This window comes from Nelusetta ayraudi, unplaced genomic scaffold (assembly GCF_046127955.1).
Source record: "Nelusetta ayraudi isolate G7.1 ecotype Tasmania unplaced genomic scaffold, CSIRO-AGI_Nayr_v1 ptg000008l, whole genome shotgun sequence".
Taxonomy (NCBI): domain Eukaryota; kingdom Metazoa; phylum Chordata; class Actinopteri; order Tetraodontiformes; family Monacanthidae; genus Nelusetta; species Nelusetta ayraudi.
In genome coordinates, this window is record NW_027466058.1 from 1,449,654 (window position 1) to 1,477,484 (window position 27,831).

A 27,831-nucleotide genomic window follows, 5' to 3' on the forward strand; every position below is an offset into this window, starting at 1 on the left:
CCTTCTTGCACAAATCTATGCAAAGTGCATCTCCATTCTTTTAACCCCCCCCCCCGTCTCTGTCTCTCTCTTAAGATGATTAAACACATCCCACGACTCCCTCCAAGCCTTTGTTTCATATATACATACACTAATCTTCTTGATATTAATACATCTTTTATTTCTCACAAGGTCAACAGGTGAAAGGCATCTTTGCTTTCTGGCCCTCGAGTACATACAATTCAAATCGAGCTGTTCTAACACGGACACAAGCATTGTGTGTCTCTGGACTATACTTGGATTTTCAATCAATATCGGTGCAAGTGAAATATTCCAACAATGTAACCTGCATACAAAACAAAACAAACACCACCACAGGGGAACAACTGTTTGTATAAAATATGAGAAGCCAAAGATGTCCGTTTTAATCAAATGCATGTTTCTAAACTTGAAATATATTATACAAACTTTGAATAACTGCCAAAATGAATTATTTATTATTTATCTGTAATTTGTGACTTCAGTCCGTCAACAACAGAAAGGAGCCATTTGTGATGTCGCAGAGAACACAATTCTTCTCCAGAGTAAATGACAACACCCCCCCGCCCCCATAACTTGTTTATTTTGCCTCTGATATCTCATTATTACACCTTGTTTCCGTCTCTTTCCAAACACGTGGGAGGTGAAACATAATTGGGTCTGTCAGCCAGAAACCTAAAACATAGCTAGCTGCTTGCTCTGCAGGCTGGTGAAAAGAAGGCCAACTGTGGTATGGGTGGGAGTAATTAATCATACATGGCAACCCCACTTGAGTAGCCTACATATTAAAAAATAAAGGCGCTCTGAAAGTGGGTATGGCAAGGGGATCTTTTGGAAGCCCATTTCCCAACTCCCATTGTCTGCATAGATAACCCCAACGTGACACCGCGTACATTAATTTGCTTAATTGTGCTCTGTCTGTGTGGTGATTTAATCAGACCACTCGTTTTTCTTTTCTTTTCTTTTCTTTTTTTTTTTTTTTTGATGAGCGAAACCTGCACCCCCTCCTCCTTCTGCTCCCCCCCCCCCTCAGGAATCACTTCCTCCTCTCGGCAGCGACGACGAGAGCCGAGCGCGTTCACGTCACAGCGGGGCTCGTCGGGAACGCCCCGCCGCGCGGCCCCTACTCACTCACGCACTGGCGCTTCCTGTTCCCGTGCTGGTGCCCGCCATAGAGGAACGTTAGAAAATGGCGAGTCAGTGCAAAAGGCTGCAGTGCACAATCGACAGGCGCGGCTTTCGGCAGGAACTTGACTCGTGGCGACACAAACTCATCCACTGCGTAGGTAAGGAAGCCGCCGGCCGCTCGCCGGCGCACTCGGCGACGCAAAGTTCGCACTTTTGGCACCGCTTTCGACGTAAATAGGCAAACATACGAGTGCGCTTTTTTGGTGCAGCTCCGCGACTTTTTTTTTTGTCCTCAACTGTTTCCTTCTCTCGGCATCCCGTGTGAATAGTTGCCGGTAGTTCCGCGCTGCGGTTTCCGACGTGTATGTGTGACTGCGTTGCGCTGTTTTGTGTTGCTGGCCAGCCCGCATTGTTGTGCGCTTACGTTAGCTAACGTTGCTAGCCTGGCGTTAGTTGGTTTAAAGGGCACCGTGCTTGTTTTAAAGGGAGTGTCGTAGCGTTGCGTCGGCTAAAAGGACCCCCCACCCCCCTCTCCTTCTTCCCCCTCCTCTCCCGTTTGCTAACATGCGCGTGCCCGTGTGATGATACTGTATTTTGGATGGCGCGGGGGGGGGGGGGGGGGGGCGAGCGAGCGAGCGAGCGAGCGAGCGAAACGTGCCCGTTGTGATTGCTCTCAATTAACATTCGGCTTACTGGCTTCTCCTGTAAGTCCTGCTGCGGGCTTGCTGCTTGCTGCATTAAAGTAGGTTGAGGGAGACGTGGGGGAAAGATAAACGTTGACTACAGCGCGGCGGAGGTGGTGGTAAACATCTCTGTCAGCGGTATTTCCTCTGGTTAAGCCAAAGAAATGGTTTGATGTACGTCAGTAACGGTCATGGAGGTAATGATGGTAGAGAGAGTAATGTTATTATGCTGGTTTTGCCACGTAGGTTGGGGGAGGGGGTGGGATGGGGGGGCATGTAAATGAGGGAATACCCCGTGGGACTATTGGGACTTGTTAGTTGAATTAAATACATAATTTAACGGATTTGAATCGTGGTTATTCAGGTAATTGATTGTAGGATGTAATGTTGTTATACTGCATCAGTAGATGGATAAATACTCCCACGCTGGGACTAATTTTAAATGTCTGTGGTGTGGCATAGTTGTATTCCCGTGTTGGTAAGATAGGGCATCACTTTTTCCAAGGATTGGAAGTGAAGTGCCTCACTGACGCAGTGAGGGAAAGCCAAGCGTCGGTATCCTTTCATAATCAGTATCTCCGGCATTCAGCTGTGTGCGTGCGGAATTCAGCTTGTACAATTTGGGGGTGAAAACGACAACAAATTATCCATGTTGTGCCGTGACGTTGACTGTAGAAACTGATGTGACGCGACCTCTACGTACCTCGTCCTGCTGCTCCTCGTTTACTGGCCGGACCAGTGTTGCGATGGTCGCCGTGCACAACAATCGGCTGCGTCTGTGTTTATTTTGTATCCTGGCTGCCGATAAAAGTGTCAAAGCCTACAGGAAATGAACACGGAAAAACGACCAAGATGAACATCCTTTGCTTGCACCACGATGTACCCTACCCGGTCATGTATTGGTATTGGCTAATTTTTCCGCTGTTAAATGTTTGTATGGTCCTTGAAAATTGTTGTTCCTTTTATTGTTCTGATACTGTTGCGTTTAATTTCTCTTATAAATGTCAAATGAAGCGAGCCGAGCGTGTAGAATGTTGAAGCGCTGTAATGTTTCTGCCATAGAAAGACTGTTTGCATGATGGCTGGTGGGCCCCAGGAGGGTGTGGGTTTTTCCCATGTTTAGGGTTGATCTGTGTTCACCCTATAGTGACCTTCAGGCACGTTTCATTCATAATGTGTTCCTGTAGGAAACCGTTGAAAGCAGCAAGTTGAATCCTGAGGTAATTTTCTGATTGTTTTGCTTTCCTCTACGCATCTCACCACACTTGACACGCATCGTTGGCTACCAAATTGGACTGTTGAGTCCTGAGATGTTGTAGCTTCAGTAGAAGATCATTAAAACAGGACTGCGATGGAGCAGTCGGATCAAAAGATGCGTGTGCACAGCCGCTATACATTTATCAGTTGGTGTTAGATCTCTGTTATGTGTGTGCTATGCTTCAGTCATGTGTGTCAGCAGTGCAGCCTTATTCCTTCTGATTTTTAGAGGACTGTAAAAAAAAGAAAAAAAAGAAGCGAAAATGACATTTAAAGCCCCCCCCCCTCAAACACACATGCACACACACACACACACACACACACACACCAAAACATTTAACATGGAACACTACTACTGATGCCGCTGTTCTCAAAATGTCACATTGAATCAGTCTCACTGAAAGTGGCTGCTATGTATAGGCCTTATTGAAATGTGTAATGTATGTTAGTGGATGGGCCGATAAAGCCGAAGGAAGCTTTGGGTTTTTTTTTTATTGTGCTGGAAAAAAAAAGAGCTTCAGGGTTTCAGTCAGAGTTTACACAGCCGAATATAGAGGAAAAAACTTCAACCTTAAAGACTAAAGTCTATGATGGGTGGCTTTCCATCCATCTCTTTTTGTGGGCTCTCCAGAATGTTGCATGACAGAAATTTGATTTAAATTGTAGAATAAAATGTTTGGGATTTTTCTTTTTTGCCTCATGAGTAGAAAACAGTGCATGAGCGATCATTGAGAGATCAGCATTTTTTTTTTTACCAAACAAAGTAGTATAATAATTTAGCCAACATTGAGCTTAAACCGTGACTGTTTTATGTTGATGCAGTTGAAATGGTGTTCTGATTGCATGGCTACATAGCTGGCAGCAGCAGCAGCAGCAGCAGCAATAGTCGCCCACTAACCAGTGGTGCTGCGTTTCATCGCTTCGCTTTCCTCCGCTGACTTATTACCGCCGTCTCGCTGCTGGTAGGAATTGCACAGAAGTTGGACGCAATCTGGGTTTTATTTCACAGGCTCAGCTACTGATAGTCAGCAACCTGCAGTGGATGGCCTGCACCCCCTTTTTTTTTTGCTTCCAACGCACAGTAACCGCGTCGCATTGCCATCACGCCGCGGCCACGGGTTACCGCATGAGCCGTTTCTTTTCAAAGTTCTGGCATCACGTCAAGAACCAGCGGGGCTGTGCCGTGTGGGGGACTCCCAGATAATTAATATTAGAGCAAAACCCATTGTGTGAGGTCGGCCCGTGTTTGTGTTGGCGTCCGACAGCCAAGAGGAGTGACAACAGACCGTGACAGGAGAAAATGTTGCAGTCATTTTTTTTTTTTTTTTTTTGGGGATGCGGGCTGCGGCGAACGAGCACCGCTACAGCAGAAACAGAGGTTCTCATTAAAAATAGATGTGAAATACTTGGTTTTGCTTCAGCGCCTTTGATGGTGCTTGCTGTAGATATCGGTTTTCTCGCCTTTCATTGTTTAAAGCTGCCGTGCTTTTCATTTTTTTTTTTTTTTTACCAGGGCGCTTGACTGTTTTAACTTGTAGCAGCCACCATTGCATTAAGATACAGGAAAAAAAACAACAACTAATTAATCTGTTTTTTAAGATAGTTTTTGCCACATGTATTTATAAGATGCAAGCATTTATTAGTAAGAGTGCAACCGGGACCTGGAGCATCACATCTGATGGGGTTTGCCCTACGCGGAGATTCATTGGGGAACCAGTTTATTCCAGATAATAAGTTACAGTCGTTTAATTGTGCTGTCACCATTGAAGACAAAGAAAACCATCGCTGTAAGTAGTCACTGGTCCAGCGCCATTGGGAAGGTTAGCCCCCCCCCATGGCTGACAAATGTCCCTTGTGTTTGGACGCCAATTGTTGAGCTCCAGAATAGAAGTGGACCGTGGCATCAGTCCGCTCGGCTGACAGAATGGCAGATTCTGTCCACGACAACAAGGATGTACTTTTGTTTGGCTTTTTGGTGGACGGGGCCGCACGCCGTCACCGCCCCGCCGCCGCCGCTGAAATGGACATTTTGTCTCTTGTGTGTGTGTGTGTGCGTGCGTGTGTGTGTTTTAATGTGAGCAGTAAAAGTGCAGGAGCGAGACAAGGCCAATTGTCCGCCGCGGAACAACGGCAACAATTGTCTGTATGTTTGCGTATACATGTGTTCATAGCTCATCAGCCCCCACATGCAAATCGTATGTGTGTTGTGTGTGTTGTGTGTGTTGTGTGTGTTGTGTGTGTGGATTCGGTTTGGCCGGTTATGGCTGAACATTTCTGAAATGTCTGCGATATATATGTGCGTTTTTTTTTTTTTTTTTTTTTTTTTTACACACTGATTCGTAGGATGCTCACAATGAACAAATACTCACTTGAGACATATTGTCCTGTTTATAATTTAAACTTGCGCCGTGGCCTATTTCTTCCACCCCTTGCTGCAGCACGCCTGCCTGTAATGGGCCTTTGGCCTACATTCTCTAAATTTGCCAAAACGAGGCGTGCGGAGGTTTGTTGCCATCTTGCGAGGCACGACCAGCAGCTTTAATGCGTCGGTATGAAATATGAATGTGGGTTCTTAGCTGTGTGTGTGTGTGTGTGTGTGTGTGTGTGTGTGTGTGTGTGTGTGTGTGTGTGTGTGTGTGTGTGTGTGTGTGTGTGTGTGTGTGTGTGTGTGTGTACTCCCTTTTCTGTTGTGCTTAAAATCATGGTGGTCTCCCATTCGTTATTCAAAGTTCGACTTTGTGCGGCATTACACCATTCTGCTCTCGGTTTGCGCCATATCATTTGAAATGTGTTTTGTTTTTTTCTTCCCCCAAGCTGCCACCTTGTCAAAGGCTGAACAGTTTGATCTGAAACGCTGCGCCAGCTCGGGCGGTAGAGGCAAAAAGCGCCGGCCGAATTGCATTTCACAAACGCCTCCGTCCGAGTGCTGTGTAACGACGCATCTACGGCGAGTTCGTGCGACGTGGGTTCAATATTTTTAGTCGGGCGGGGGGGGGGGGTCAGCGGGCTCCATCGCCGTCTGAAGGACGGACTCTGGATGAAAATAGTCGTGACTGCAGCTCGGCTAATTTGTGCCACTTTGTCATCTGTGCACTGGCTCTCAGCCCCCAGCCCCATTATATACATCTTCTTAAAGCATCGCTCAGGGATGCCTTTGACCCCCTCAGTCATGCATAAACACTCTCGCAATCGCGCAACCTGAGCAATTGTTTTCAGATGTAAAGCGCGGCGGATGCTGAGAGCGAAAAACAGGCAGTTGGGTTTTTTTTTCTCCCCCCCGCCCCCTTCTTGGATTTTCGCAGCATTTTCAAACGCACTTTGAAGACGGCAGATTTGGTGAGCCTCACGTTTGCCGCACGCTCGCGAGCTCGGCGCTGCCACCGCCGCTGCTCCGCAAGCTCGTGGGCACTCCTTCCTTCAGAGAGCGTGTGTACAGTAGTTACAGTGGGGGGATGGGCTCGGAGGGGATTGATGCAGCACTGTACGCCCTCAGCAGTAGAGCAGCGTGGGGAAGGGTGGGTCATCCAAAGGAGAAAAATCTGCAGCCGCACCACCACGAGGCTACGCGTTTGCCTCCCATCAGCAAATTTTTTTTTTTTTTTAAAGCGAGAAACCCGAAAGCGGGGGAAATACTAACGTCAGTAGGAGGCAGCGATCTGGAGCAGCAGCCCCGCTGTAAGATCTCCCACCCAAATTCAAATCAAACAACAGTTCCATCCCGCAGGAATCCACTGCGCCTCGCGCGGCTCAGCTCAGGAAACCCACACGTGTGTTTCCGGCACCGTTTCTGAAATCTCTTTCTGGTTCCTGCTTTCTGCGGCGTGTGAAGCCACTCTGTGTTCGACGGAGGCTGTCAGACGACGCCGAGCAGCTTCAGTTAAGACAGGAAGTCAGATACAGTAGCAGCAGAAGCAGCAGCAGCATAGAGGATCCAGTCAACCTTTATGGCAAAAAAGTAAATGCAGACTTAATTATGTTTTCTTGTCAACTACACAGTTAATATACGACATTCGTAAAAAACCATCCAAGACTACGTAGCGCTGTTAGCTTTCAAACTTGAAGCTGTTTCGCTGAGCATTTCCAGAAACTAGCTTGGAGGACTGTGTGGGAACACAGAAGCTGCTATTTATCCTCCCAGGACTTTCCCCTGCCAGTTTCCAGGTATGTGGAATGACAGACGGGAAGGTGAAGCAAAGCAAGGTGGTGCATGGGATCTGGGATCTTTTTCCTTACCACAGCTTTGATCAGCTGCAGCAGGATGCAGAAATGATTTCAAAAGCATATTGAATTGAATTTGAATTGAATTTTATTTTCGTTTACAATGTAAATTAAAGCAATCTTGTGCAATCAACTACAAAAATTATATATTTATAAGACAAACAAACAAACACAACAACAACAACAACAACAACAACAACAACAAACCTTCCAAAACAAATTTACACAACTAGATACATTCACAATGAAAACAAATTTAACCAGCTCTGTAAACGAAAAAAGGAGTAGGCTGAAGCTGAAGCTTATTTTCGCCTACCCAATGCCTATAACTGCCAAGGTTGTGCAAAGCATCTACTATTTAATCCGATTACATTTTCTTCTGCTTTTGTTTTCCAAACCTCCTTTAAATAGTTGCTGCGCAGCCACAAAACGAATGAACTTAACGCATGATTGGGACGCAGAGTGCGCAATTAAAGCCATTAACAGTCGGACAAATTCTAAAGAATATGAACGCACTCTGATCAGATTCATTAGATCCATTTGTTACATCTGATGACTCACTTGAGCATTTGAGAGTTCCTCACTCCGAGTCAAAATGAGAACGCTGCGGATAAAATAAATGTATGATGGAGGTAATGGAGATGATTGAATCTGAGTCACATGGGATGGGCGCCGCGTCGCTCTATTGAATTTTCAGAGACGCAGATGATGAATTTGTCATTATATGTGGACTTCATTGTCCAGTGGCCCAACCCTGTGGCGCTGCTGTTTGTACGTTTCTAAATTCACTCGACTATTTCCCACAACACACGCGGTGCGCAGATTTCCATCTTTCGATTTAATTTGGACCCGAGGTTTGCTGCAGAGGAGAGCGAGTCAACTCCAACATGTTGCCCCGAAATGATTATTTTTTTTTAAATAGTACAACGTGCAGCGTGCATCAAAAGACTGGCCTAATTATCTATTAATCAAAATTCTTTAAAATAGAATGCGACTGCAGCGTCAAGAATAGACGTCTCGCAGCGAGATCCTCTCTGAGCGGCTGAATTAACCCGAGCCGACTGCAACAGGTCAGGACGCCGTGGCAATTAGAGAGACATAAGATGGAAGGAAGAGGAAAACAGCACTTGGCCGTCCACTAATCCCTTCTGACATCAAACCGTTGCCCTCAGTGTTTTTTTTGTTTTTGTTTTTTTTACTAAAAAATAATTAACCTCATAAAGGTTCCTCTTATCTTTAAGTTTGTGTCAGAATAGCCCCCTTGCTTTGTTTGTTTGTAGTTTGAACGTACCTTGTGAGAATTAGGCTGCGCTTTGAGTCATCGCTGAGTCGTCGCCTGCAGGCACGGCGCTCTGTGTTTGGAGTAAATAATAATGGAAAGACAAGACAATACGTATCAAGGCAGCGGTGGTTGGAAATAGCGAAATGTTCTCGAATCATCTCGGCTGACTGAAAGCGGAAGCGGTTCTGTTTCTCAGATCCTGTTTTTTGTGCGGCGCCTGAGCAGATAGCGGCTCAAACATTCGCTTGAAGCTCGAGATATCGGATATCCGCGATGTATTTGAACGAGTCAAATTCCAAATTGCCGATATCTTGAAGCTCGTTATCGTCTCGGTGTTGCTGCTGAATGTTTTTTTTGTATGAGTGTGTGGTTTGACTCGGTGGATGGATTTTCGTATGTTTTTAAACCCTGGTAGCGCCGCACTGACATGGCAGCACCACCAAAGTTCAATGCACTCAGTCTTTTTGTGGCCGTTGTCCTCCGTTTTAGACGTTCATTTATTTAGTAGCACGTGCGTGGCGGATAAACACACCCTCAATATTTCATGCGGCACCCACTGAGGCGGCGCCTTATAGTTTTTCTGAAGTTCAAACTGCGGCTCCCTCCCCAAAATGGTCTTGCGTGTGTGTGTGTGTGTGTGTGGGGGGCTCCCGTCGACGTTGTGTTTTTTTTTTTTTTGTGTGTGTGCGTTATCGCCCCGCAGCATCGCTCGCCGCTGCGTTTGTGGGAGCGCGTTAATAACGCCTTCATGTCACGGTTTACAGCGCGGCACGTGGTGGAAAATGCCCTAAACTACATTCCTAAAGAGTAGTTTGATGTCACAGCGCTGCTCTGTCAAACGAAAGTGGATGACCTACTTCCCCCCCCCCCCCCCCCTCTCCCCTCCCCTCCCACCACGCCTCTGAAATATTTCAGAAATAGGATTGGATGGCTCCAGCTGAAGTCCTGTGCACTAACCCAGAAACAGGCTCGCGCTGCAGCTATAGGCAAGGCTGTGTTTGAGCACGTGCCCCCCCCCCCCCCCCCCCACCACCCCACCCCTCTCTCCTCTCATCATGTTTGGCTGTTGAAAAGTGGGTGGGTATTTTTGTAGGCAAGCGGAGCGAGGACGTTTTAACAGATGAGAGCTTTTACTGGATCCTCTGTTAGTTTGGGAGTGCGCTGGATGGCAGGGGGCTGCTCGCCGCTCTCATAGCCGCCAGGACGCAGCGTAAGTTGACCTTTCCCCGCTACCGCGCGTGCAGCTTGTTCATAGCGTTTGCCTTATTTTAATTTACCATTTTTATATGCAAATATTTTTAGTCTGTGTAGTCTTTCAGCTTGATCTGTACATTTGGCTCCGGTGGATTTTTTTTTTTTATTCATGTGCATTTGGCCTTCTGCTGTCCAGCACGCTTGCTACACTGCCTCCTCATTTAAAATCCAGTTCACTAAATGTTACAGATGTTACCTCTGACCTCTTTAGCGCTTGATTTGATGCATACGGTGGTTGAGGTTTGGTTAAACTAGCCTGCGGCAAGAGCAGACATTGCATATTGTATTAGTGCTCGGTTGCACTATAGCCGCGCAGCGCAGCATTATATACATTTTAAATGGCCGCACAACCCTGAGGTCGCACCAACTTCTCTACATATTTTTATCCGGCGCCGCGCTTCTGTTTTTCGTTTGCTGTTGCAGCTGCCTGCTGCCATATATATTCATATATATATATATATATATATATATATATATATATATATATATGTATATATGTATGTGTATTTTTTCCCTCTGCAAACATTCAGCGGACTAAAAGGTTTGCCTGAGTTACTTTGACAGATGCTTGCAGTCTTGTTTCTGCCCGTTTCATTTTAATGTTACAACACGCGCTCACTCCCAACTCTGTAGGTTCTTTAGTTGCTTGGCAACAGGAGGCTGGAGTGCATGCATTTACTATTGAAAAAAAAGAAAAAAAAAACGGGGTGGGGAGCTGATTTTAACGGAAGCATATGGGAACTCGCGAGGGTTTCCACAATGACACGGAGCGTCAGCGGTGAGCCTTTAACAATTAGTGCGGTCACGTCACACCTCACAGCAGAAGCTCAAGTTTCTCTTTTTCAGTGGAGGGGATTTTTCTTTGAATTTTCTGAAACCATCTTATCACCCAAATGTTTTTCCTTTTTATCAAATTGAAATTGCTTCTCCTTTATTTCACTCTCACAGAGCAGAACTCATAGAAGAAAATGACTAAAAGAACACATTATTATACCTTTATTTTTATTACTCTGATGATGGTAAAAAATATATTCGTAGTAACTAAATATGTGCGCTCAAGGTTGGCGAAGCCTGAAACAAAGATATGGAACAATCAATCATCTACAGCCATTAAGCCTCCATTAAAGAGTCCTAACACTTATCAACGCTCATTTTGTTCTGTGGTTAGTTTGTCCTTGTATTTTTTTTAATTTATTTTTTTTTTAAATCTTCTATTTTCTGTCTTTCTTCTTCAGGGTTCGAGAGCATTCTTGAAAGTCTGCTTGGTCCGCAGTTGTTGGAGGACTTGAAGTTATTTAAGGGTAAGTGCCAAAGTCTTCAGTCTCCTACAAGTCTCCTCGTGGCACAAGTGACGGTCCTATAGCATTCGCTCGGTATGTTATCCGTTCATTATGACAATGCCGCTGCATTGTACCGTCCGGTACCCCTCGACATTCACTCCACAAGAGAGGAGGCCTTGTTTTTCTACAAAGTTGGTATTTTCTTTTTTCGTTTTTTTTTTTTGGTGACGTGGGGTCAGCGCAAAAAGTCCACGCTGTCACAGAAACATTATAATGCGGCGCGTTGGTGAGACTGAAGTTTGTGTTATCTGGCTTTCATTAGAATTGCAATGAGAGGCAGTCAAATGTGACCTTCCGCAGCAGCAGCAGCAGCAGCAGCAGCAGCAGCAGCTGACACTGAAGGCTGCTGAAAATTTAATTTGACTCGATGAATAAACTCCTGATTTGGACGGTGTCCAGGCCATTGGGAATCAAGTGCTTTCAGTGGGGCCCTTCACTCATTTCAATTAAGACTAAAACGCAACGCTGCAGGTTCCGAACAGAAGCGACTTTGGCACGTCGCGCCGTGCTCTTAGATATGATTGTCTCATAGTTATTGGCCAGAGACATATTGAAGTGAACAAGTCAGTACTGGAGGTTTCTTTTTTGTGAATGTAAGTCCATGTGTCGATCTCTCTCTCCATCCCAGACCTCGAGCCTACAACTCTGTCTGACTGGTCATTTGATGCAAACTGTCCCTTCTGCTGTTTGAGAAGGGACAAAGTAAAGGTGAGTTTGTCTCTGTCCGTCTTCATTTCATTTGTCATTAGTTAACTAGTTATTAACTAATCATCAGTCATGTTGGCGAGATCATCCACTTTTTCTCTGTATTTTCTCTGTTTTCTGCGGTATAATGAAATCTCAACACATGTCCCTGAGCATGTGTATTGTTTTCCTGCGCGTGTTGTGACTGGTTCCGCAGGCGGGCAGTAACACTTTTTGTGTCTCGACAGGAACACCTCCATGTTTTAAGTGACGAGTGGCTGGAAGACAGATCCAAACCTCTCTCGGTCAAGGACCAGGCAGCCATCATCAGACTTGAAGAGCAAGCAGAGGAGTTTCTTCATGCAGTCCTCTGCAGAAAATGTAAACACCTGATTCCATGCAGTACAAACCCGCACAGCGTCTCTCTTCACTGTGAAGATAATGACCTTAATGCAGGAAAGATTGTAAAATGTTGGCTCGACGCCCGGCCAAATAACCGTTGATTTCATTTTAATGTGTTTTGCTCAGAGAATCTCATCGCGTACCGTTGTATTTTTCTGTGGCAGAAATTGACTTTTTTCTTTTTCTTTTTTTTTTTACACAGATGTGCCGAATTTCTCAGACGCGCACGTCCCTGTGGTAGCTCGGGAAATCCTTCAGAGAATGATCCGACAATTCGCCGCTGAATATACCTCAAAAACCAGCCCCCCTCAGGACAGCCTCTCCGATCAAAGCCCGCCCAACGCCTCCTCGCTCTCAGGGGCCGCTCCTCCTTCCAGCTCCGCCACCACCGCCTCGTGGCCGGCGCGCAGCCACAACCCCGTCCTCAGCAAGCTCCTCATGGCGGTCCAGGATGCTCCCCTCGACCTCACCGTCAAGAAGCCGTCGGCTTTGCCCGGTGATCAAGGTGGCGATGCTTTTATGTGCGGCCGCAGTTGTTTGCGTTGGCCAAGTCCAAACCGAGCGCCGAAACCAACCGCTTTTCTCGTCCTCTGTCAGCAGATGGTGTTCTGGACTTGTCAATAAAGAAGAGTCGCTGTAGCAGCGGCAGCAGCCTGCCTGCCCGTAGTCCTTGCCTTTCTCCAGCTGCAGCCTCGCTTAAAGGGTAAGTTGAGTTTTCTTCATCAGTTTTCACTCCCCATAAAGCCATTTTTTAAAAAAATATATTTTGAATTATTTTTGATATTTAGTTTATCTACAATTTGACCAGTGATCTCTATTATCGAAAAAAACAACAAAAAAACAAACATTTATTCCCGACTGTGGAATTAGTTTTCACCTCCATTTTGTACAGTAGATCATTCATTTGGATCACTACATAAAGGGTGTGTAGTAACTGTAGTTGCAACATGCAAAAAACATTGCAAAGGCTGAGGGCTGCGTTGTTGCATCAATGCTCGGTGGATCACTGGGTGACAACGGACAAAAATAAAAAGCATTGAAAAAGCAAAAAAAAAAACAAACATTTCTCACAGTGGTGGCACCTCTGCTCTGTGGAAGGAAGCCTTCGGTGTATTTGTACTGCCTGTCTCTACTCTTAGACCTCCCTCATTAATACAGCTTCAGACCCTCGAGAGACTTTCAGTAGTGAGGTCAAAAAAAGGGTGATTGTTTTAATTAACTTCCTTCATGTAACCATTAAAAATGCATCTGAGTCTTTGACTTTAATCAGATAAACACTATTTTTTTTTGAGATCTGTTTCTATGCCGGTGAGCTAATTGGAATCTCAGACTTGAGGAATCGTCCACACATTTTCAACTACATCTGTTGTTTGTGTCATTTGATTTTCGTCCCTCATGAGTGAGCACGACTGCAGTCATATTTTCTTTCGGATTAGTTTTGACTCTTTGCTTTCTCCTGTGGAGTCCGACACTTCTCAGTCTGCCAGGAAAAGCGCACTCTCAATTTAAACCTACTGTGGCATCAAACAATGTTCACAATTTAGTCTTTAGAATGATGCTATTTTAAGATAACTAAAGTCATATCAGTGTAAGGGGAAGTATTTGCTCAAAATCAAGCCTAGTCTTCTCACGGGTTTGTACAAAAAAAAAAGAGAATCACCCTCTGGTGATTAACGGAAGGGTTTCTGCCATTATCTCCTTTTTGTCCATTTAGAAGTGTGACTCTGAGTCTTTAGATGAACAAACCTCTGTCATTCTGTTAGGCTGGCAACATGACACCCCTCTGATGGCTTACTCTTTTATTGCTGAGCTTGTACTGCGGTAACGTGGCGCACAAAATGTCAGACTTCCTTATCGCCAGCGTTAGATGGCGTGGTGGCGATGCCTCGCTTCACAGCTCCACGCTAAAAAAACTGCCTCGTTGCGAGGAAAAGATAATCCCTCCTTCTGGCTAAGCTTTTGAGTCACAGGAAGACCTTATCTTCACCACTAGATGCCCTCCGTTTCCTTTCATTTCTCATTGTTTCTTTACCCTTTGTTCTTTTTTTTTTTTTTTGGTTTCCCATTTCTTATTTCAGTGCAAATTATGTCAAAGATCCATCACGGCAAGCAAATAAAACCTTTCCAAGCATGAGCCTTTTTTTATTTATTTATTTATTTGTTTGTTTGTTTGTTTGTTTTGAAAGTCACACACACTTCCACTCCGTTATTCGTAAAGCTAGTGATGTTACCCGAACAAGGCCGTATGATAAAGGAGTGGCCAACATCCTCCCCTCCCCAACCCATCCTCCTTTAGAAAAAAAAACGAAAAACAACTGTGCAAGCTCTGCTTACACCCAATTTCCTTCCATCCAATCAGGAGATCCTTGAGAGCGGACGGACAAGTCGGGCTGTTTAAGAGGAGCCTACATGATGGGAGGAGAAGGGAGAATATCGGCCACTCCGCCCGTTATAAGCCTTCGCCGTCTCTCGCATACTCTCTGCGCATCAAAGAGGAAGCTGATCTGGAGCGAGACCCAGACTCGCCTCTCGGCCATAACTGCGGCTCCACGCCCACTGAGCTTTTCAAAAATGAGTCCGATGTCTGGAATTCCAAAACTTACTTGGGGGCCCTCCTCAAACTTAAAACCAGCACTGAGGCCAGCCAGCACCTCAAAGACATACCTCGCTTGTTGGAAGCCGCCGGACTCTTGACAAAGTCGCTCGCCTACGAGAAGGCGAGCCTGCAGTTGGCCAGCGGCGACAACGGCCAGTCCCCCTCGGAGTCGCCTTCTTTTGACCTCAAGATTCCTCAGGTGCGGCTTCTGACCTCGGCAACGGACCTGTCTTGGGAGGCCTTGCCAGCCGGCTCGCTTTCCGACGACGGCCTGGCCAAGACGCTCCGCTCGGTCCTGCCTCGGCCCGCCCACAAAAAGAGTAGCGTCGGATTTATCAGCTCGGGTTCGGAGAAGCACTTCTGGCCTTACGACGGCGACGGCGGCGCCGCCGGGGGAGGCTACCCCCTGGACTCCCTGTCAGACCTGGGCAACAAGCAGCCGCGGAAGAAGCGCGGACGCTACCGGCAGTACAACACGGAGCTGCTGGAGGAAGCCATCGTGGTGGTGCTGAACGGCAAGATGAGCGTGTCCAAAGCCCAGTCGGTCTACGGCATTCCGCACAGCACCCTGGAATACAAAGTGAAGGAGCGACTGGGGACCTTGAAAAATCCCCCCAAGAAGAAGCCCAAGTTGATGAGCCCGGCGGAGGAGCACAACGGCTCCACGTCCCCCGAGCAAAAGGAGTGCCAGAACTCCGCGCTGGCCGCTTGTCAGACGGCAGAGAGCGCGTCTGAGGAGAGCGAGAGTGGCATCCACAGTGGAATATCTGATGTGATGCAGGAGTCGTTGATGACGTTGTAGGACGAGGCAGATCTTTGTTTATCAAATGGTAGCAGCTTTTTTTTCCCCCCGATGCAAATCACTCACTAATGAAAATACCTATTTTTATTAACTTATTTTAATTTTATGATTTGACTCTGTGTCGAGGTCCGTAATATACTTGGAGCACTCCAAGTGTCTCCCTCCCTGTTACAAGCTATGGCTACAAGGCAGACCTGCTATTTATGAGAAAATGATAAGCACTTGCGCTACGGTAAATTCTTTAGTATGTTTTTAAAACAGCCATTATTTATTCCCTCTTTGCCACTATGATACATACATGGCTAAACCTAACCGGAGAGCGCCCCTCGGTGTCGTCTCTCGGTAATGTCTGAGGGACTGTACCTCACTCTGTGCAGTTCTTCCTGCGGTACTGTTAAAATACTGAAACACTGTTAAAGCACTTCTGCTGTTTGAATTGACATTTGAGATTTGAGAAGAACATGCCGAACTCCTCATGTTGAAATTCATCTATTTTGCTAGTTTGTTGACACGTCGCAACGTGTCACTAACGTGTAGTTTTTTCTTTTTTCTTTCCGAAATCCAACTTCAGTTCATCTTTTCAGGAATTACATTTTATTTGTTTTTATTGCCTTTACGCTCTGATTAAGACGCAGTGCCGTCTCAGTCCCGGTTAGTGCGCACACACACACACACACACACGCACACGCACACAAACGTATACCTCAGTTACAGCGACGTTCTCATAGTCAGAAACCCACTTGGAATTTTTGTTTTGTTTTGTAGATATTAGACACTGTGCAAGAGGGAAGCAGTATTTTTTTTTTTGGTGAACTTAAATCTTTGTAACTATAAAGTAGGAATACCAGGTCTAGAGTCACTCACCCGCTACAAGCAAACATTTGCTAATGATGCGCGACCATCTGTGTAACAGGAGTTGCTCATCACTTTCATAGAATTTTTTTTTTTTGCCTCGCAGACCTGACGGATAGACAGTGCGAAGCTTTGAGTTTTGACCTGCCTTGCCCATGGCTTATCAGGACCCTTATTGTGCATTAGCCGATATACCTCAGGACTTACAGGAGATGGGACCCAGTCTCATCATTCTCTTTACAGGTAGATACGCAACTCCAAGAACTCTTATATCTCGCAAATCCTACAGCCTTTTAGATATAACAGGGAGTTTTTTGACAAAATGACGGATTATTTAATTGCAAGCATTTAATTCAGATTGTACACATTTTAATGCAAACAATTTTTTAAAAAATATATTATTGTTTCAGGTCTTGTACACTGTAACTTTATCACACTGTGAGAGTATAACTTTACGATAGGCGGCTGTGTTTCCACTTGTTTTTCAAAATGGAAAATATTTTAGTTCTTCTAAAATATCCTTATCACTTTTGGGGGAGGGGAAAATATTTCTAAGTATACATGTAAATGACTCTTACTTGCATGTGATGGCCTAGCCTTCGAGAAACGTCAAATATGTTTTTTTGTTCAGTTCGCTCATTCATTTTATTTTCACGCACTGGAATCATCCAGTATAACTGACAAAGTTGGAACCATTTTTTTTCCTTTTTTTTTTAACTGACTGATTTAACCTGATGCTCTCCTCATCAACGTAGCAAATCCGGCGGTTACCTACCTCATCTGGGAAAACCCACAGTGCAGTTTGCTTCTGGTAGCTCTTTCATGTAGCAACTTTTTATGAACACAATAAGCAGGTTTTTATTTTGTTTTGTTTTTTAAAAAATACTATTTAAATAATAATACAGAGATCTGTAATATAATCAAGCCACTTAAAACCTCTCAAAGCTCGGCCATATGTAAATATTTTTGTGTGTCGTTGTAGTTAATTGCACACTGACTTTCTTAACGGTTTCTTTGAGTTGGTGTTAATAAAGTGGGGCTTGGGGGGCTTTAACGTTCAGACAGTTGTGACAAAATATTTTTGATGACCTTATTGAAGTGTTTTTATTCTAACTTGGGTTTTATCCCCTCTGCTCCACTGCTTCAATAACTTAAACTGATGAGTGCTTTGAAATTACAAATAATTCTGTATTTATTGAATATTGTTTATGATCGCTTCAGTAACTTTGAATGTAATTTGATTTTTTTGACAAAGACACTTATCACACAGAAATGAATAGATTATAAAGTTATAGGCTACAAATATTTTAACTGTTTGACTTATTGAGGAGGGTATTTAAGATTTTTCTAGAAAGCTCTGGACGTGTCCGGACGCGTCCGTTGCCCAGTAAATAAATATAAGGTCAAGATTTAACACCACTGCACGGAGTGCAGAAACAAATAACGGAACAGAATTTGTGTTTACAAGTATTGTGCATACTTCTGTTGAATATAGTGTGTGTATATATATATATATATGTGTATATGTATGTATGTGTATATATATATATATATATATATACATATATACATATATATATATATATATATATACATATATATATATATATATATATATATATATATATATATATATATATATATATATATATATATATATATATATATATATATATATATATATATATATATATATATATATATATATATATATATATATACATATATATATATATATATATATACATTATATGTAAATAAATGAGGATTATATTTTGCATGGATGGGATAGGTCACGTGTCTGTGGGAAGCTTGTTGTATTTGAAGTTTCTTTGAGGCTGTTGTATATGAAAATACTGAAGTGTTGGCGTGTTCAAGTAGACCATAGAAATGGAGGTTCACTCAACCAGTTGGCAAAAGGCGACCGTTTAGTTGTAAATTTCTGATGAAGCTCATTTTGTTTGCGGAGTCCACAGATGATGACGTTGCAGAGGATGGACCATTTCCACTTGTGTAGGCTAAACGATGTGTTGTAGAAATGTAACCATGATTAGATTCTGAAATTTCATTTGTGCAGAAGTAAAAGGCGTATGCTTTGTGACAGTTTCTAACTGCAAAGCTCAGAGAAAGACAGAAAAACAGCCTCAGGGATAAAGGACCAGTCATTCAGGTACTCCACTAGACTTACATCTTTAAAAGCAGGGATTGGAAGTAGATGATCTCAGCAGACTTTACTGACTTGTATACCAGTTACAGAAAAGGCTATTTTTTAACCTCTAAAGCATTATTTTATGCTCGAAAAAGTCTATTTTGTTTTCTGGAGCCAAAAAAACCTTATTGTATCTAACTTGTTTTATTATTATTTTTATACTTTGTTGCACTATGAATGTAAATCTAACCTCAGTGCTAATGGTGACTAATGGATATTTACATGCATTTTTTTTGTTTGTGTTTTGTTTTGGTTAGTGCCTCAAGAAGCACACATTCAACAGAAACACTGCGTACGATACACTACACTACAAGATTATAAAAATCATATCAAAAAGTCCTGAGATTTCACTTTCCAAAGATGCATCATAGCTGTTTCTACGCCTCTCTGGTTGTACTGTAACTCCAATTTCTAGCTAAAGTATGTAAAGTTTAAAAATCTTTATTATTGTTCCTTGCATCTAGTGGAGTATTCCAACGCTAACCAAAAAAAAAAAAGTTCCTTGGCATTGGACAAAAAAAACTAAACAAACATTGTACACATATTTCACTCGACCTAACAAGGTATTTTCCCATACATATGATATTGCTTTTTTTTTTTTTAAATGGCAATTTAATTTAACTATTTCGCACAGACATTGTACTGACCAATGCAGTTTGATTTATAATGATCCGGTAGATTATTAGAGGCAACAAGAGTCAGCTTTTCTTTCTGCCTTGTTTGTCTTACAGTTGCATGCCGATTTTCTTTCTTTACATAACGCAGCCTAATGTGTCACTTCAGGAATTAAAGTGGCAGTTTTATAGTCATACTTTTGTTTTAATGAAAACAGAAACCTGTTCAAGTCATGGCATGAATATATATATTTTTTGGCTTGATGTGATGGTGAGATTATCAGATTATTTATTACACATTTGCATATGGTTTAATAACTCTGTGTTATTTGTTTAGCCATGCTTGATTTCTTTTTGTTCAGCTGTTCCTCAATGTTTTGTTTTTGAGCTTGTGTCTACATGTCACCCTTTGCACTAGTAGAATGAAACCCATAAAGCAGGTCAAAATAAGTATATCTCCTCCCTAATGTCTTTTGATCTATTGTCTAAAAGTGTGTTTGACTTGTTCTAATCAAAGAGGCCACGTCACTAAATATTTTGTGCATGCTTGAAATGTTGATCTTAATGTATGCTGTAACAAAAAGCACCACTGTACAGGAAAAAAAGATGTAATCTCTGTTGCAATGTGATTGGTCAGGTTCACTGGAAGAACGTTGAAAGTGAAAAGGTTCACTTTTAAAATCACTTATTCTTCTAATAAATATGCAATGACAAACATGGTTGTGCATCTGCAAATTATTATTTTTAATTACTGTTTATGACTTGATACTTGGTACCGATTGATCATTTTACTGGTTGTTTTTTTTTTTTCTTCCCCCGTCTCCAGTGAATCTCCAGGTTTGGCTGTTTCCAAGGCAAGAGAACTGCAGTCCACGTCCACATTGGAACAATTCATGGCCAAACTCTGTGTCCAGCATCAGCGGCAGATAGTAGACGCCATAGGCTTTCTACAGTCCGAGGTCAAGGCACTCGCGTCATCAAGCACTCTGCAAACCGGCACTCTTGGGATTCAGGGAAGTGCTTGTTCCTCTGCAAAAGTCTGTGCGGTCACCCCTGAGAAGTGCAATCCCAAGTCAGAGAACCAAGATGTTTCAACTTCTATCCAGAGCAGCTGTGCTGTGAAAAAAGATTCTGAAAATGTGGCGTCTCTGAAAACATCTGCGACCGCTGGCCCCGTTTTGGACCTCCGCAGCCTTGGGCTAGGGAGTAACCACACTTCGCTCACCAATACCACAAGTGCAGTTGATGTGGACAACAGCCGTCACAGCGATCATGCTCCTCTTAAGATGAAAATCATGGCCAGTAATGTAGCTGATGGTAAGAAACTGTCGTGTGTGCTCAATGCCTCTCTTTCATCTCACTCGGACTCACTGGAGGACAGGGAGGGACGCTCGAATTCATCAGACAGAACAGATACTGCGAGACTCAGCTCTTCTGTCAAAAAACACAGTCAGAACCACCAAGCTAGGCAGAGAGACATCCAAGGCCACACCAACGAAACGCCATCGAAAACATTTTCCCCGCATATGACCACTCCCCCGGATTGTCCGCGGACTGCCAGGAAGACCATCAGGACAAGCTCTGATAATCGGAGTAGGGACTCTGCTTGCAGGGAAATGATTGACCCAGACATTGGCCACTGTGACATTGTTTTTATTGACAAACCTATCACAGAGTGTTTTAAGCAACGGCGGCGGGGCATGCTTCCACGCCGCAACGCCAGAAAAAGCACTAGAGGCCACATGTACTCTGAGGATGTTTGGGAGTTGAAAACTGTTCGCACGTTGACTGGGAGAGGCAACTGTCCGACTCCAATGCCAGAACTAATCACGCTGGTCACCCCGAAACAAGTGCTTTCCAAGCCGGACGGGGTGCCACCAGTGGATATGCCTTTTGCGGGGGCGTGCAGGGAGTCACTCATTCAACAAATGGCCACTGAAGAGTCAAATGAGAGCGTGTTACCAGGAAACGCAGATATGGTGGAGGTAGCCACCAGTGAAGTAGATGTCATAGTAGAAACTAGTCAGACAGATCAGTCTCAGAGCAAGGGATCGCCACTTCCTCCCTCTCCAATTAGATCCCAGGCACAGAACGAAGGAAGTGATTTAAGGAGCGAAGCAGAAGGGGAAAAGGAGCCAGCTGCAGATTCAGGGTTGAACGTGAGTGAAGAAATCGTCGCTCAGTGTCCACCTAATGTCGAAGAAAGTCGTAATCCTGAGCCTAATGAGGATGTTGAAGTAACTGCAGGACAAACGGTAGCAGCAGAGGCAGAGGAGCAGCCTCTCAACGATGTGACTGCAGAAGACAATGAGCTCCCACTTTCAGACGAACAGCAACAGAAAAGCAGCCCGTCAGCAGTCGACCCAATGGATGAAGAGGAAAATAAGAGGGAGGAAACTCTCAGTGAGCAGCCAGAGGAACTTCAAGCAGAGACTCAGATCAGCCAATGCCTTGAAGTGACGGAGGAGTCCGATTACGCCGGTTTAGCAGAGGGTTCAGTGAAGAACGAGCCCGACAGTAAAGCCTCTGAGGAAGCTGAAGCTGAGATGCCTTTGGTGGCTGATAGTGACGATGACTATGATGTGTCCTCGAAGACACTTGACGCACTATTGAAGGAATTGCCCCCTTGGCGTAGAAAAAGAGGTACTGTGATTTCACTGCCGAAGCGATTAAGACAGACGGAAACAGTAGTGGTAGGTTATGTGAACGGCCGTCCAATATCGGCTTCGGACAGAAGTCTGCGTCGAAGGTCAAGTAACAGCAGCACGTCCCCCGTCAAAATCTCATCTAAACCGAGTCGAATCCCGGCCAGCAAAACTGTTGTTGACTCACCCGTTGAGTCAAAAGTTGAAAATGACAATTCGGATAATAATCCGCCTGAAGCAGTCGCCGAATCACCAGGAGCAGCTTCTGACGCACAGCAGGTGACGGAACCATCATCTGTGGCTCCAACAAGTCCTGCATCAAAAAGTCCCTCAAGTCCTGCATCAAAAAGTCCCTCAAAAGACAAACAAATGGAGGGACATAAGAAAGTTCAGAGAGGAGACGAGCCCACTCCTCCGCCCTCCGACCAGCTTGTTGACCGTTCTCCGGTCACCGGGGCCAAACGGCAGCTCAGGTCAACCGGCCAGAGGCCAACACCCCTGCCCGCTGTTGATGTTCCGTCTCCAGAACCTGCTGGTAGCACGGTTCCTTTATCGACGGATCACATTTCTCCACCGCCTTCTGTGACGTCACCTTCTGTCTTGGCACCGCCCTCTACGGGTGATGAACAGCCTCAACAAGACATTGTCCCTGAGACGGCTGTCGAATCGAACACTGAAGAAGCTCCGTCTGCAAATGCAGATGGCGAGGAAATGAAAAAAGATGAAGATGAAGGTAGGTTGCAGGCTAAACAAAAGCTAAGGTCTTCAAAGGCTGCGGTAGAAGATGGTAAAGCCGAGCATCCGCAACAATTCATTGACAAATCAAGTCCATCAGAGAATCAGTGTCAGGCGGAGGCGGAGGTGCCGACGCAGGGTATGCCGCTAAGAAATAAACGAATTCTACGGAAAGACGTAGAAACGGCTGAAGTTTCTGCCCTGCAGAAAACGGAAGCGGCAACGTCGGGAGACGTGGACATGGGCAGTGACAACAGCGTTTCTCTATCTGAAAAACCAACCAGAATGCCGCTGAGGAGCGAGAGCAACAAGCCCGAGACGTCGAACCAAGCAGTCGCTCAGTCACCCGCAGCGGACGGCAAGAAATTAGCCTTGAGATCTCAGCGATTGGCAACGCCCTCAACAAGTACTGCTTCTCTAGCTGGGAGGAAGAGTGACGTGGCTTCGCCGGTCAGAATTAAACCAGAGAGGACATCGAAAGCCCAACTCAGGCCTCCCTCGCTTTCCGCTTCGCCTGGAGCATCGCACAGCTCGGCCGGGCGTTCCGCAACGCAGAGGTCAGAAGCCCCAAAACAAACGACCAACAAATTCTTCCAGACGCTAACGGGAGACGCGAGTCAACATCTGATAACCAATCTCAACATTAAGTTTGACAAAATGCAAAAGGGGTGGCTGCAGATAGATAAGGAGGGTCAGCCCTCTGCGAAATATAAGAACAGGGCCGACAGGCAGGCCGCCATATGGAAAAGTAAACGCAGGGCCAAGAAGGCAAAGTCACTGGAGCACCAGAAATACTCGCCAGTACAGATGCTGTTCATGAAAGGCTTCAACCTATCCAGTATCTGTCGCTGGTTTCTGGAGTCGACGGAAACAAAGTCCCTGGTCATTGTGAAGAAGGTCAACACGCGTCTCCCGTCAGAAACGCAGCTCTGCTTCCACAGCTCGTCCAACTCTTCAGGCACCTCGCAGGGCGTGTTTCCCAGCTTGCAGGCGGAGCGCCTCAAGAAACATTTGAAAAAGTTTGCCATTGCCTCGCCCGTGAAGAGTAACCCCAAGAGTCAGAAATTGATAGCCAAGGCCCTGGAGCAGGAAGCGAATGCGGCCAAGGGGAGGGAGCGGAGAGAAGGTCCCGCCGGCACTCAGAGCTCGTCCACGTCGCATTCCACCAAAGCCTCCGCGTCGACGGGCGACTGTCAGAAATCTTCGGGAAAGACAAAGATCCCCGCCAGTGCGAGGATATTGAGGAAGTACAGTAACATTCGAGAGAAGATGCAGGTACAGCACACCAATAGTAGATTGAAAGACGCCTCGAAAAGTTTGAGATCCAAAAGCATCAATAGGCTCGCCGCCTCCAAGAGTACGGGCAAGTCGGACGCGAGGCCGTACCTGAGGGTGCAGAAGCCGCCCTTGCCGGTCGGCAAGCCAATCAGAGAGTCGGCAGCCAAGGCGGAACAAAGGAAAACCTTGTCGGACAAAAACCCTGTGAGGAATTCAGCCGAGGAGAGGATGCGCAAAGGTCAGAGCAGAGTTTTGAGAGACGAAGGTAAGAAAGAGTTGGCAAAGAGACATTCTCAGCGGCTCGGCAGCACCAGGATGTCTGAGCAGAAGCCCCCAGAGGCACCTAAAAGCAAGCAAGCGTCGGAAGCCGAGAAGCCAGACGTGGAGAAGCCTGTCGTGGAGAAGCCCGCCGTCGGCAAAGTCAATGCCGCCAAAGTTCAGGCGAAGGAACCTGCGAAGCCGGCTGCGCCGGAAACGGAAGGCGCCGGGGACGCTGCCGAGAGCCCGCAGGGGACGGACGCCAAGGTTCCCAGCTCACCTGATCAGGTGTTGACGAGATCTCAGAGGAAGATGGAGGCAGCGGCCCCCCCGAGCGAGAGCCCCGGCCCGGCGTTAAAGAAAGGGACAAAGTCTATGCATGCGCAGAGTGCATCTCCGAAACAAGTCAGGAAAGCTGAAGACTCTGCGCTGACGCGAAGTCGGGCCGCCTCGTTGCCGCGCAGCGCGGCCAAGTCGGCCACCAAAAGAACTCAGGAACCCTTAGCCGTGCCAGCTAAGCGCACCAGGACGTCACTCTTAAAGTAAAATTTCACTTGCAGGGAGTGACCGTGTTTAGTCTGAGGGTGTTTTTTTTTTTCTTGTCTTTTTTTTTTTTTTTTTTTAAACCATGGAATATATGGAGGGCACAGACTGACATTTCTACATTTACCAAACTCTTTAGAGCGAGCAAATGTGAAGAAGGAACAAGTTCTTCAGGCCTGTCAGAGCACCGGCGTGACAATGCAAGCGTGATGGAATATTGCCTGTGCATTTGGTCTTTTTTTCATGTGATTCTGCGTGTCTCGTCTAGAGGAAGTAGTTTTTTTTTGGCTTTGTGTTTCTATACTTTCTGACTTGCTGGAGATAAGGTGGCTCTTTGAACTTTATTGTAAAAACAAAACAAAAAAAACAATACATCATGTTGTTTCCCAATGACAAAACATTTAGCAGCCATCCTGATTACTTTTTTTTCTTTTCCTCTCATCTATTGTTTTAGATGGTAGCATGTACTGCATGTAGCGGTCGTGGGAAGGGAGATCCCCTTTGGAATTTTTTTGACTTTATTTTGAGTTTGCTTTTACTTGTAGTGAGTAGGCAGCTTGACTCTCCAGCCTGTCTTCCAATTGCAACGTTGTAAATATGTGACTGTTGCGACCAGGTGCCTTATTTATGAAGTGTAAAGTTAAAGAATGTGTGAAATGTGAAAAAGTTCTCTCCTCTAGCTATAGCAGCGTCACTTCCTGGAGAGGCAGGAAACATTAAAGCTCCCTCGGTCCGTGCAAATACTTTCCGTTCCAACACAGTGTGAGTATCACACTTCGTCTGAACATGTGAAACCTTTTTTTTTTTTTTCCCATTAACATTTATTTTGAATGCATTTTTAATTTCCCCAGAGCATTATCCTAAAATTGCTCCTATCATGGTTGCATTAGATCTTAAAAGCAAATACAAGTATGTACAATATTAGCGCTGTATTTTGCCGTTTTTTGTCGTCACCTGTTTGTGTTCATCATTCTGTGAATTTGCTGGTCGCTCCGGTCCACTGCATCAGTTTAGATTTTCTTTTTTAATTGCTTTTAAATGTATTGTCTGTTAAGAGGAGAACATTTTAACAACATCCGAACTGTTGCCTTTGCAGATCTGAACCTACATAGCTGCAAATTTAGGTGTTTGATTTTTTTTTGGACGTACTAGAGTCCCGCTTAAAGCACCTGCTGTTGGCTGGATTGAAAAACCAGCAAAGTCGACAAAGAAAATTCTGCCAGTGTGCTTAAAGACACGCGCCAGCATCACAAACGTCAGACTCCGTAGAAAAGTATGTGTATATGTTTTGTTAATCGTTATGTTATGGTCTCGTTAGAATTAAGCGCACAATACAGGGTAACATACCTTGCTGATGATTGACAGGTTGGATGTCACGTCTTCGGGGGTGTAGTTTAGTCATACTGCTGAGTTGTGTTTTCAGGTATCGCACATTTTTTTTTTTTTTTTTTTTTTGTAATTGTCATTGAGTGTCAGGTAGATGTTGTCATCATGAAACAAGATTGAACTTCATTCACCCCGAAGGTGGCAGAGGCGCACAGTGAGAACTGTAAAGTAGAGTGCTGCAGCAGGAGATATAGCTACATATTTTAAATACAAAAAGCAACAAGTTAACCGACAGAAAAATATGCGTCCGCTTCAATGTTACCACTCTTCTCGGCTTATTAGGGGCGGAGCTACATTGTTTAGTTTGATGGCGGCAGGTGGAAACGACCTCCTGTGAGGTTTTGTGGCTTCTTCATCATTGGCATCGGCCGTTTACCGTGTTCACCCGGCACGCAACAGCATAGAAGATGAGACGAGGGAGCGATATCCAAGTTGTGGCGGTGGTTGCTTGCTCGAGGAACTTCCTCTGCTTTCTGAAGTGCAACACCGACGCTGAGCCGAAGGGGGGTTTTGTACGCACGACTCCTTTCACTCGGCTGATCATGTGAAATGTTTTTACTCCTACAGTAGTGACTGACAATAATGTGGTGTCTGGGTGGTTCATAATGTTTTATCAGTGTTATTATTTTTTTTTTCCCTCCTCTACGGCGTCAAAGTAGATCCACCACGTCTGTTATGTTTTTATTGTTATTTAAGAACTCCATTTAATGCTAATTTGTTTAGCTAACGGAAAACAGCCCACCAAATGTCAGACTTGAACATGTTTATCCTTTGCATTTGCTATTTAAAGATTTGAATTTGTATATTAGAAAGAAGAAATAACTGCTTTATTTGTGGTAATCCTAAGAATAATACATGTTTATGTTATAAACTTTGTATTTTTGCTGGAGTTGATATAAAAATGGTTGAAATTTACTTCCTGGTTCTCGCCCTCTTATTTAGAGAGAAAAAAAAAATCTTTGAGGCTTCCTATTGGCTCCAATAAAATGAGGCTACCTGTTCCTAATGTGAATATTGAAAACCAAAAACCAAAAACAATATACAACTGCCTGTGGTGTTTTTTTTCTTGGACCAAAAAACAACAACAACTTTAATCAGCCTGAAACTCACCAAAATTACCTTCCTAGCATAGTTGAACATGAGACGGAGTGGTACAATGCAAAAATCTCGACATGTCCGAAAATGTGCCTATTTTTTTTTTTCTGGGACAAAAAATAATTTCAAAAAAATACTTAAATAACTTGTATAATAACTAATTCCCATGCATAGCATAGGGCCATTGACATTTGTTCAACGACTGCTGAAAGAAAACTGACAACCCATACGTAAAAGCACACACATTTAAGTTTAATTAATGAAAAACAGTGGAGGTTTGGTAAACATTTTGTCGGTGGCACTACATACATTCAGCATTATTGGTAAATTTTTCAGCTTAATCCCACCCATCATTCCTGTAAACAAAAAAAAAACAAACAAACAAAACTAAAACAAAAAACAAAAAAAGCAAACGGAACCCAACGACGGATATTTAGTTTTTGCACCAGTTCAGTACACCAGAGACATTGTGCTGTTTACAATAACATATTTAAGTATATAAGTTCATAGGATGGAAAAAAAAATCTGTGTTTTTCCGGTCGGGTGACCGGA

The 27,831-nt window shown here is 44.5% G+C and overlaps 1 protein-coding gene across 4 annotated transcripts; it reads left to right on the top strand.

The window, feature by feature from the left end:
• The first annotated feature begins 1,148 nt into the window (after nucleotides 1-1,148).
• On the top strand, nucleotides 1,149-27,099 carry LOC142883584 (ligand-dependent corepressor). 4 transcript variants are annotated; one of them, XM_076018575.1, is made up of 7 exons: nucleotides 1,149-1,304; nucleotides 11,076-11,141; nucleotides 11,809-11,888; nucleotides 12,113-12,245; nucleotides 12,469-12,771; nucleotides 12,864-12,969; nucleotides 14,626-17,054. In XM_076018575.1, exons 1-7 carry the CDS (start codon nucleotides 1,208-1,210, stop codon nucleotides 15,662-15,664), a joined length of 1,824 nt encoding a protein of 607 aa, XP_075874690.1. In that variant the 5' UTR covers nucleotides 1,149-1,207; the 3' UTR covers nucleotides 15,665-17,054. The 4 variants fall into 4 exon arrangements, with proteins under 4 accessions (XP_075874690.1, XP_075874691.1, XP_075874688.1 ...); XM_076018576.1 differs by having other exon boundaries at nucleotides 12,867-12,969; XM_076018573.1 differs by lacking the exon at nucleotides 14,626-17,054 and adding an exon at nucleotides 20,166-27,099 and having other exon boundaries at nucleotides 1,154-1,304.
• Nucleotides 27,100-27,831: the final 732 nt, after the last annotated feature.

Coding starts and splice junctions, on each gene's coding strand:
- LOC142883584 (XM_076018573.1), top strand. CDS start 1,208: ATGGCGAGTCAGTGCAAAAGGCTGCAGTGCACAATCGACAGGCGCGGC. Junction 1,305..11,075: donor CAAACTCATCCACTGCGTAG/GTAAGGAAGCCG, acceptor TTTCTTCTTCAG/GGTTCGAGAGCATTCTTGAA. Junction 12,970..20,165: donor GCTGCAGCCTCGCTTAAAGG/GTAAGTTGAGTT, acceptor CCCCGTCTCCAG/TGAATCTCCAGGTTTGGCTG.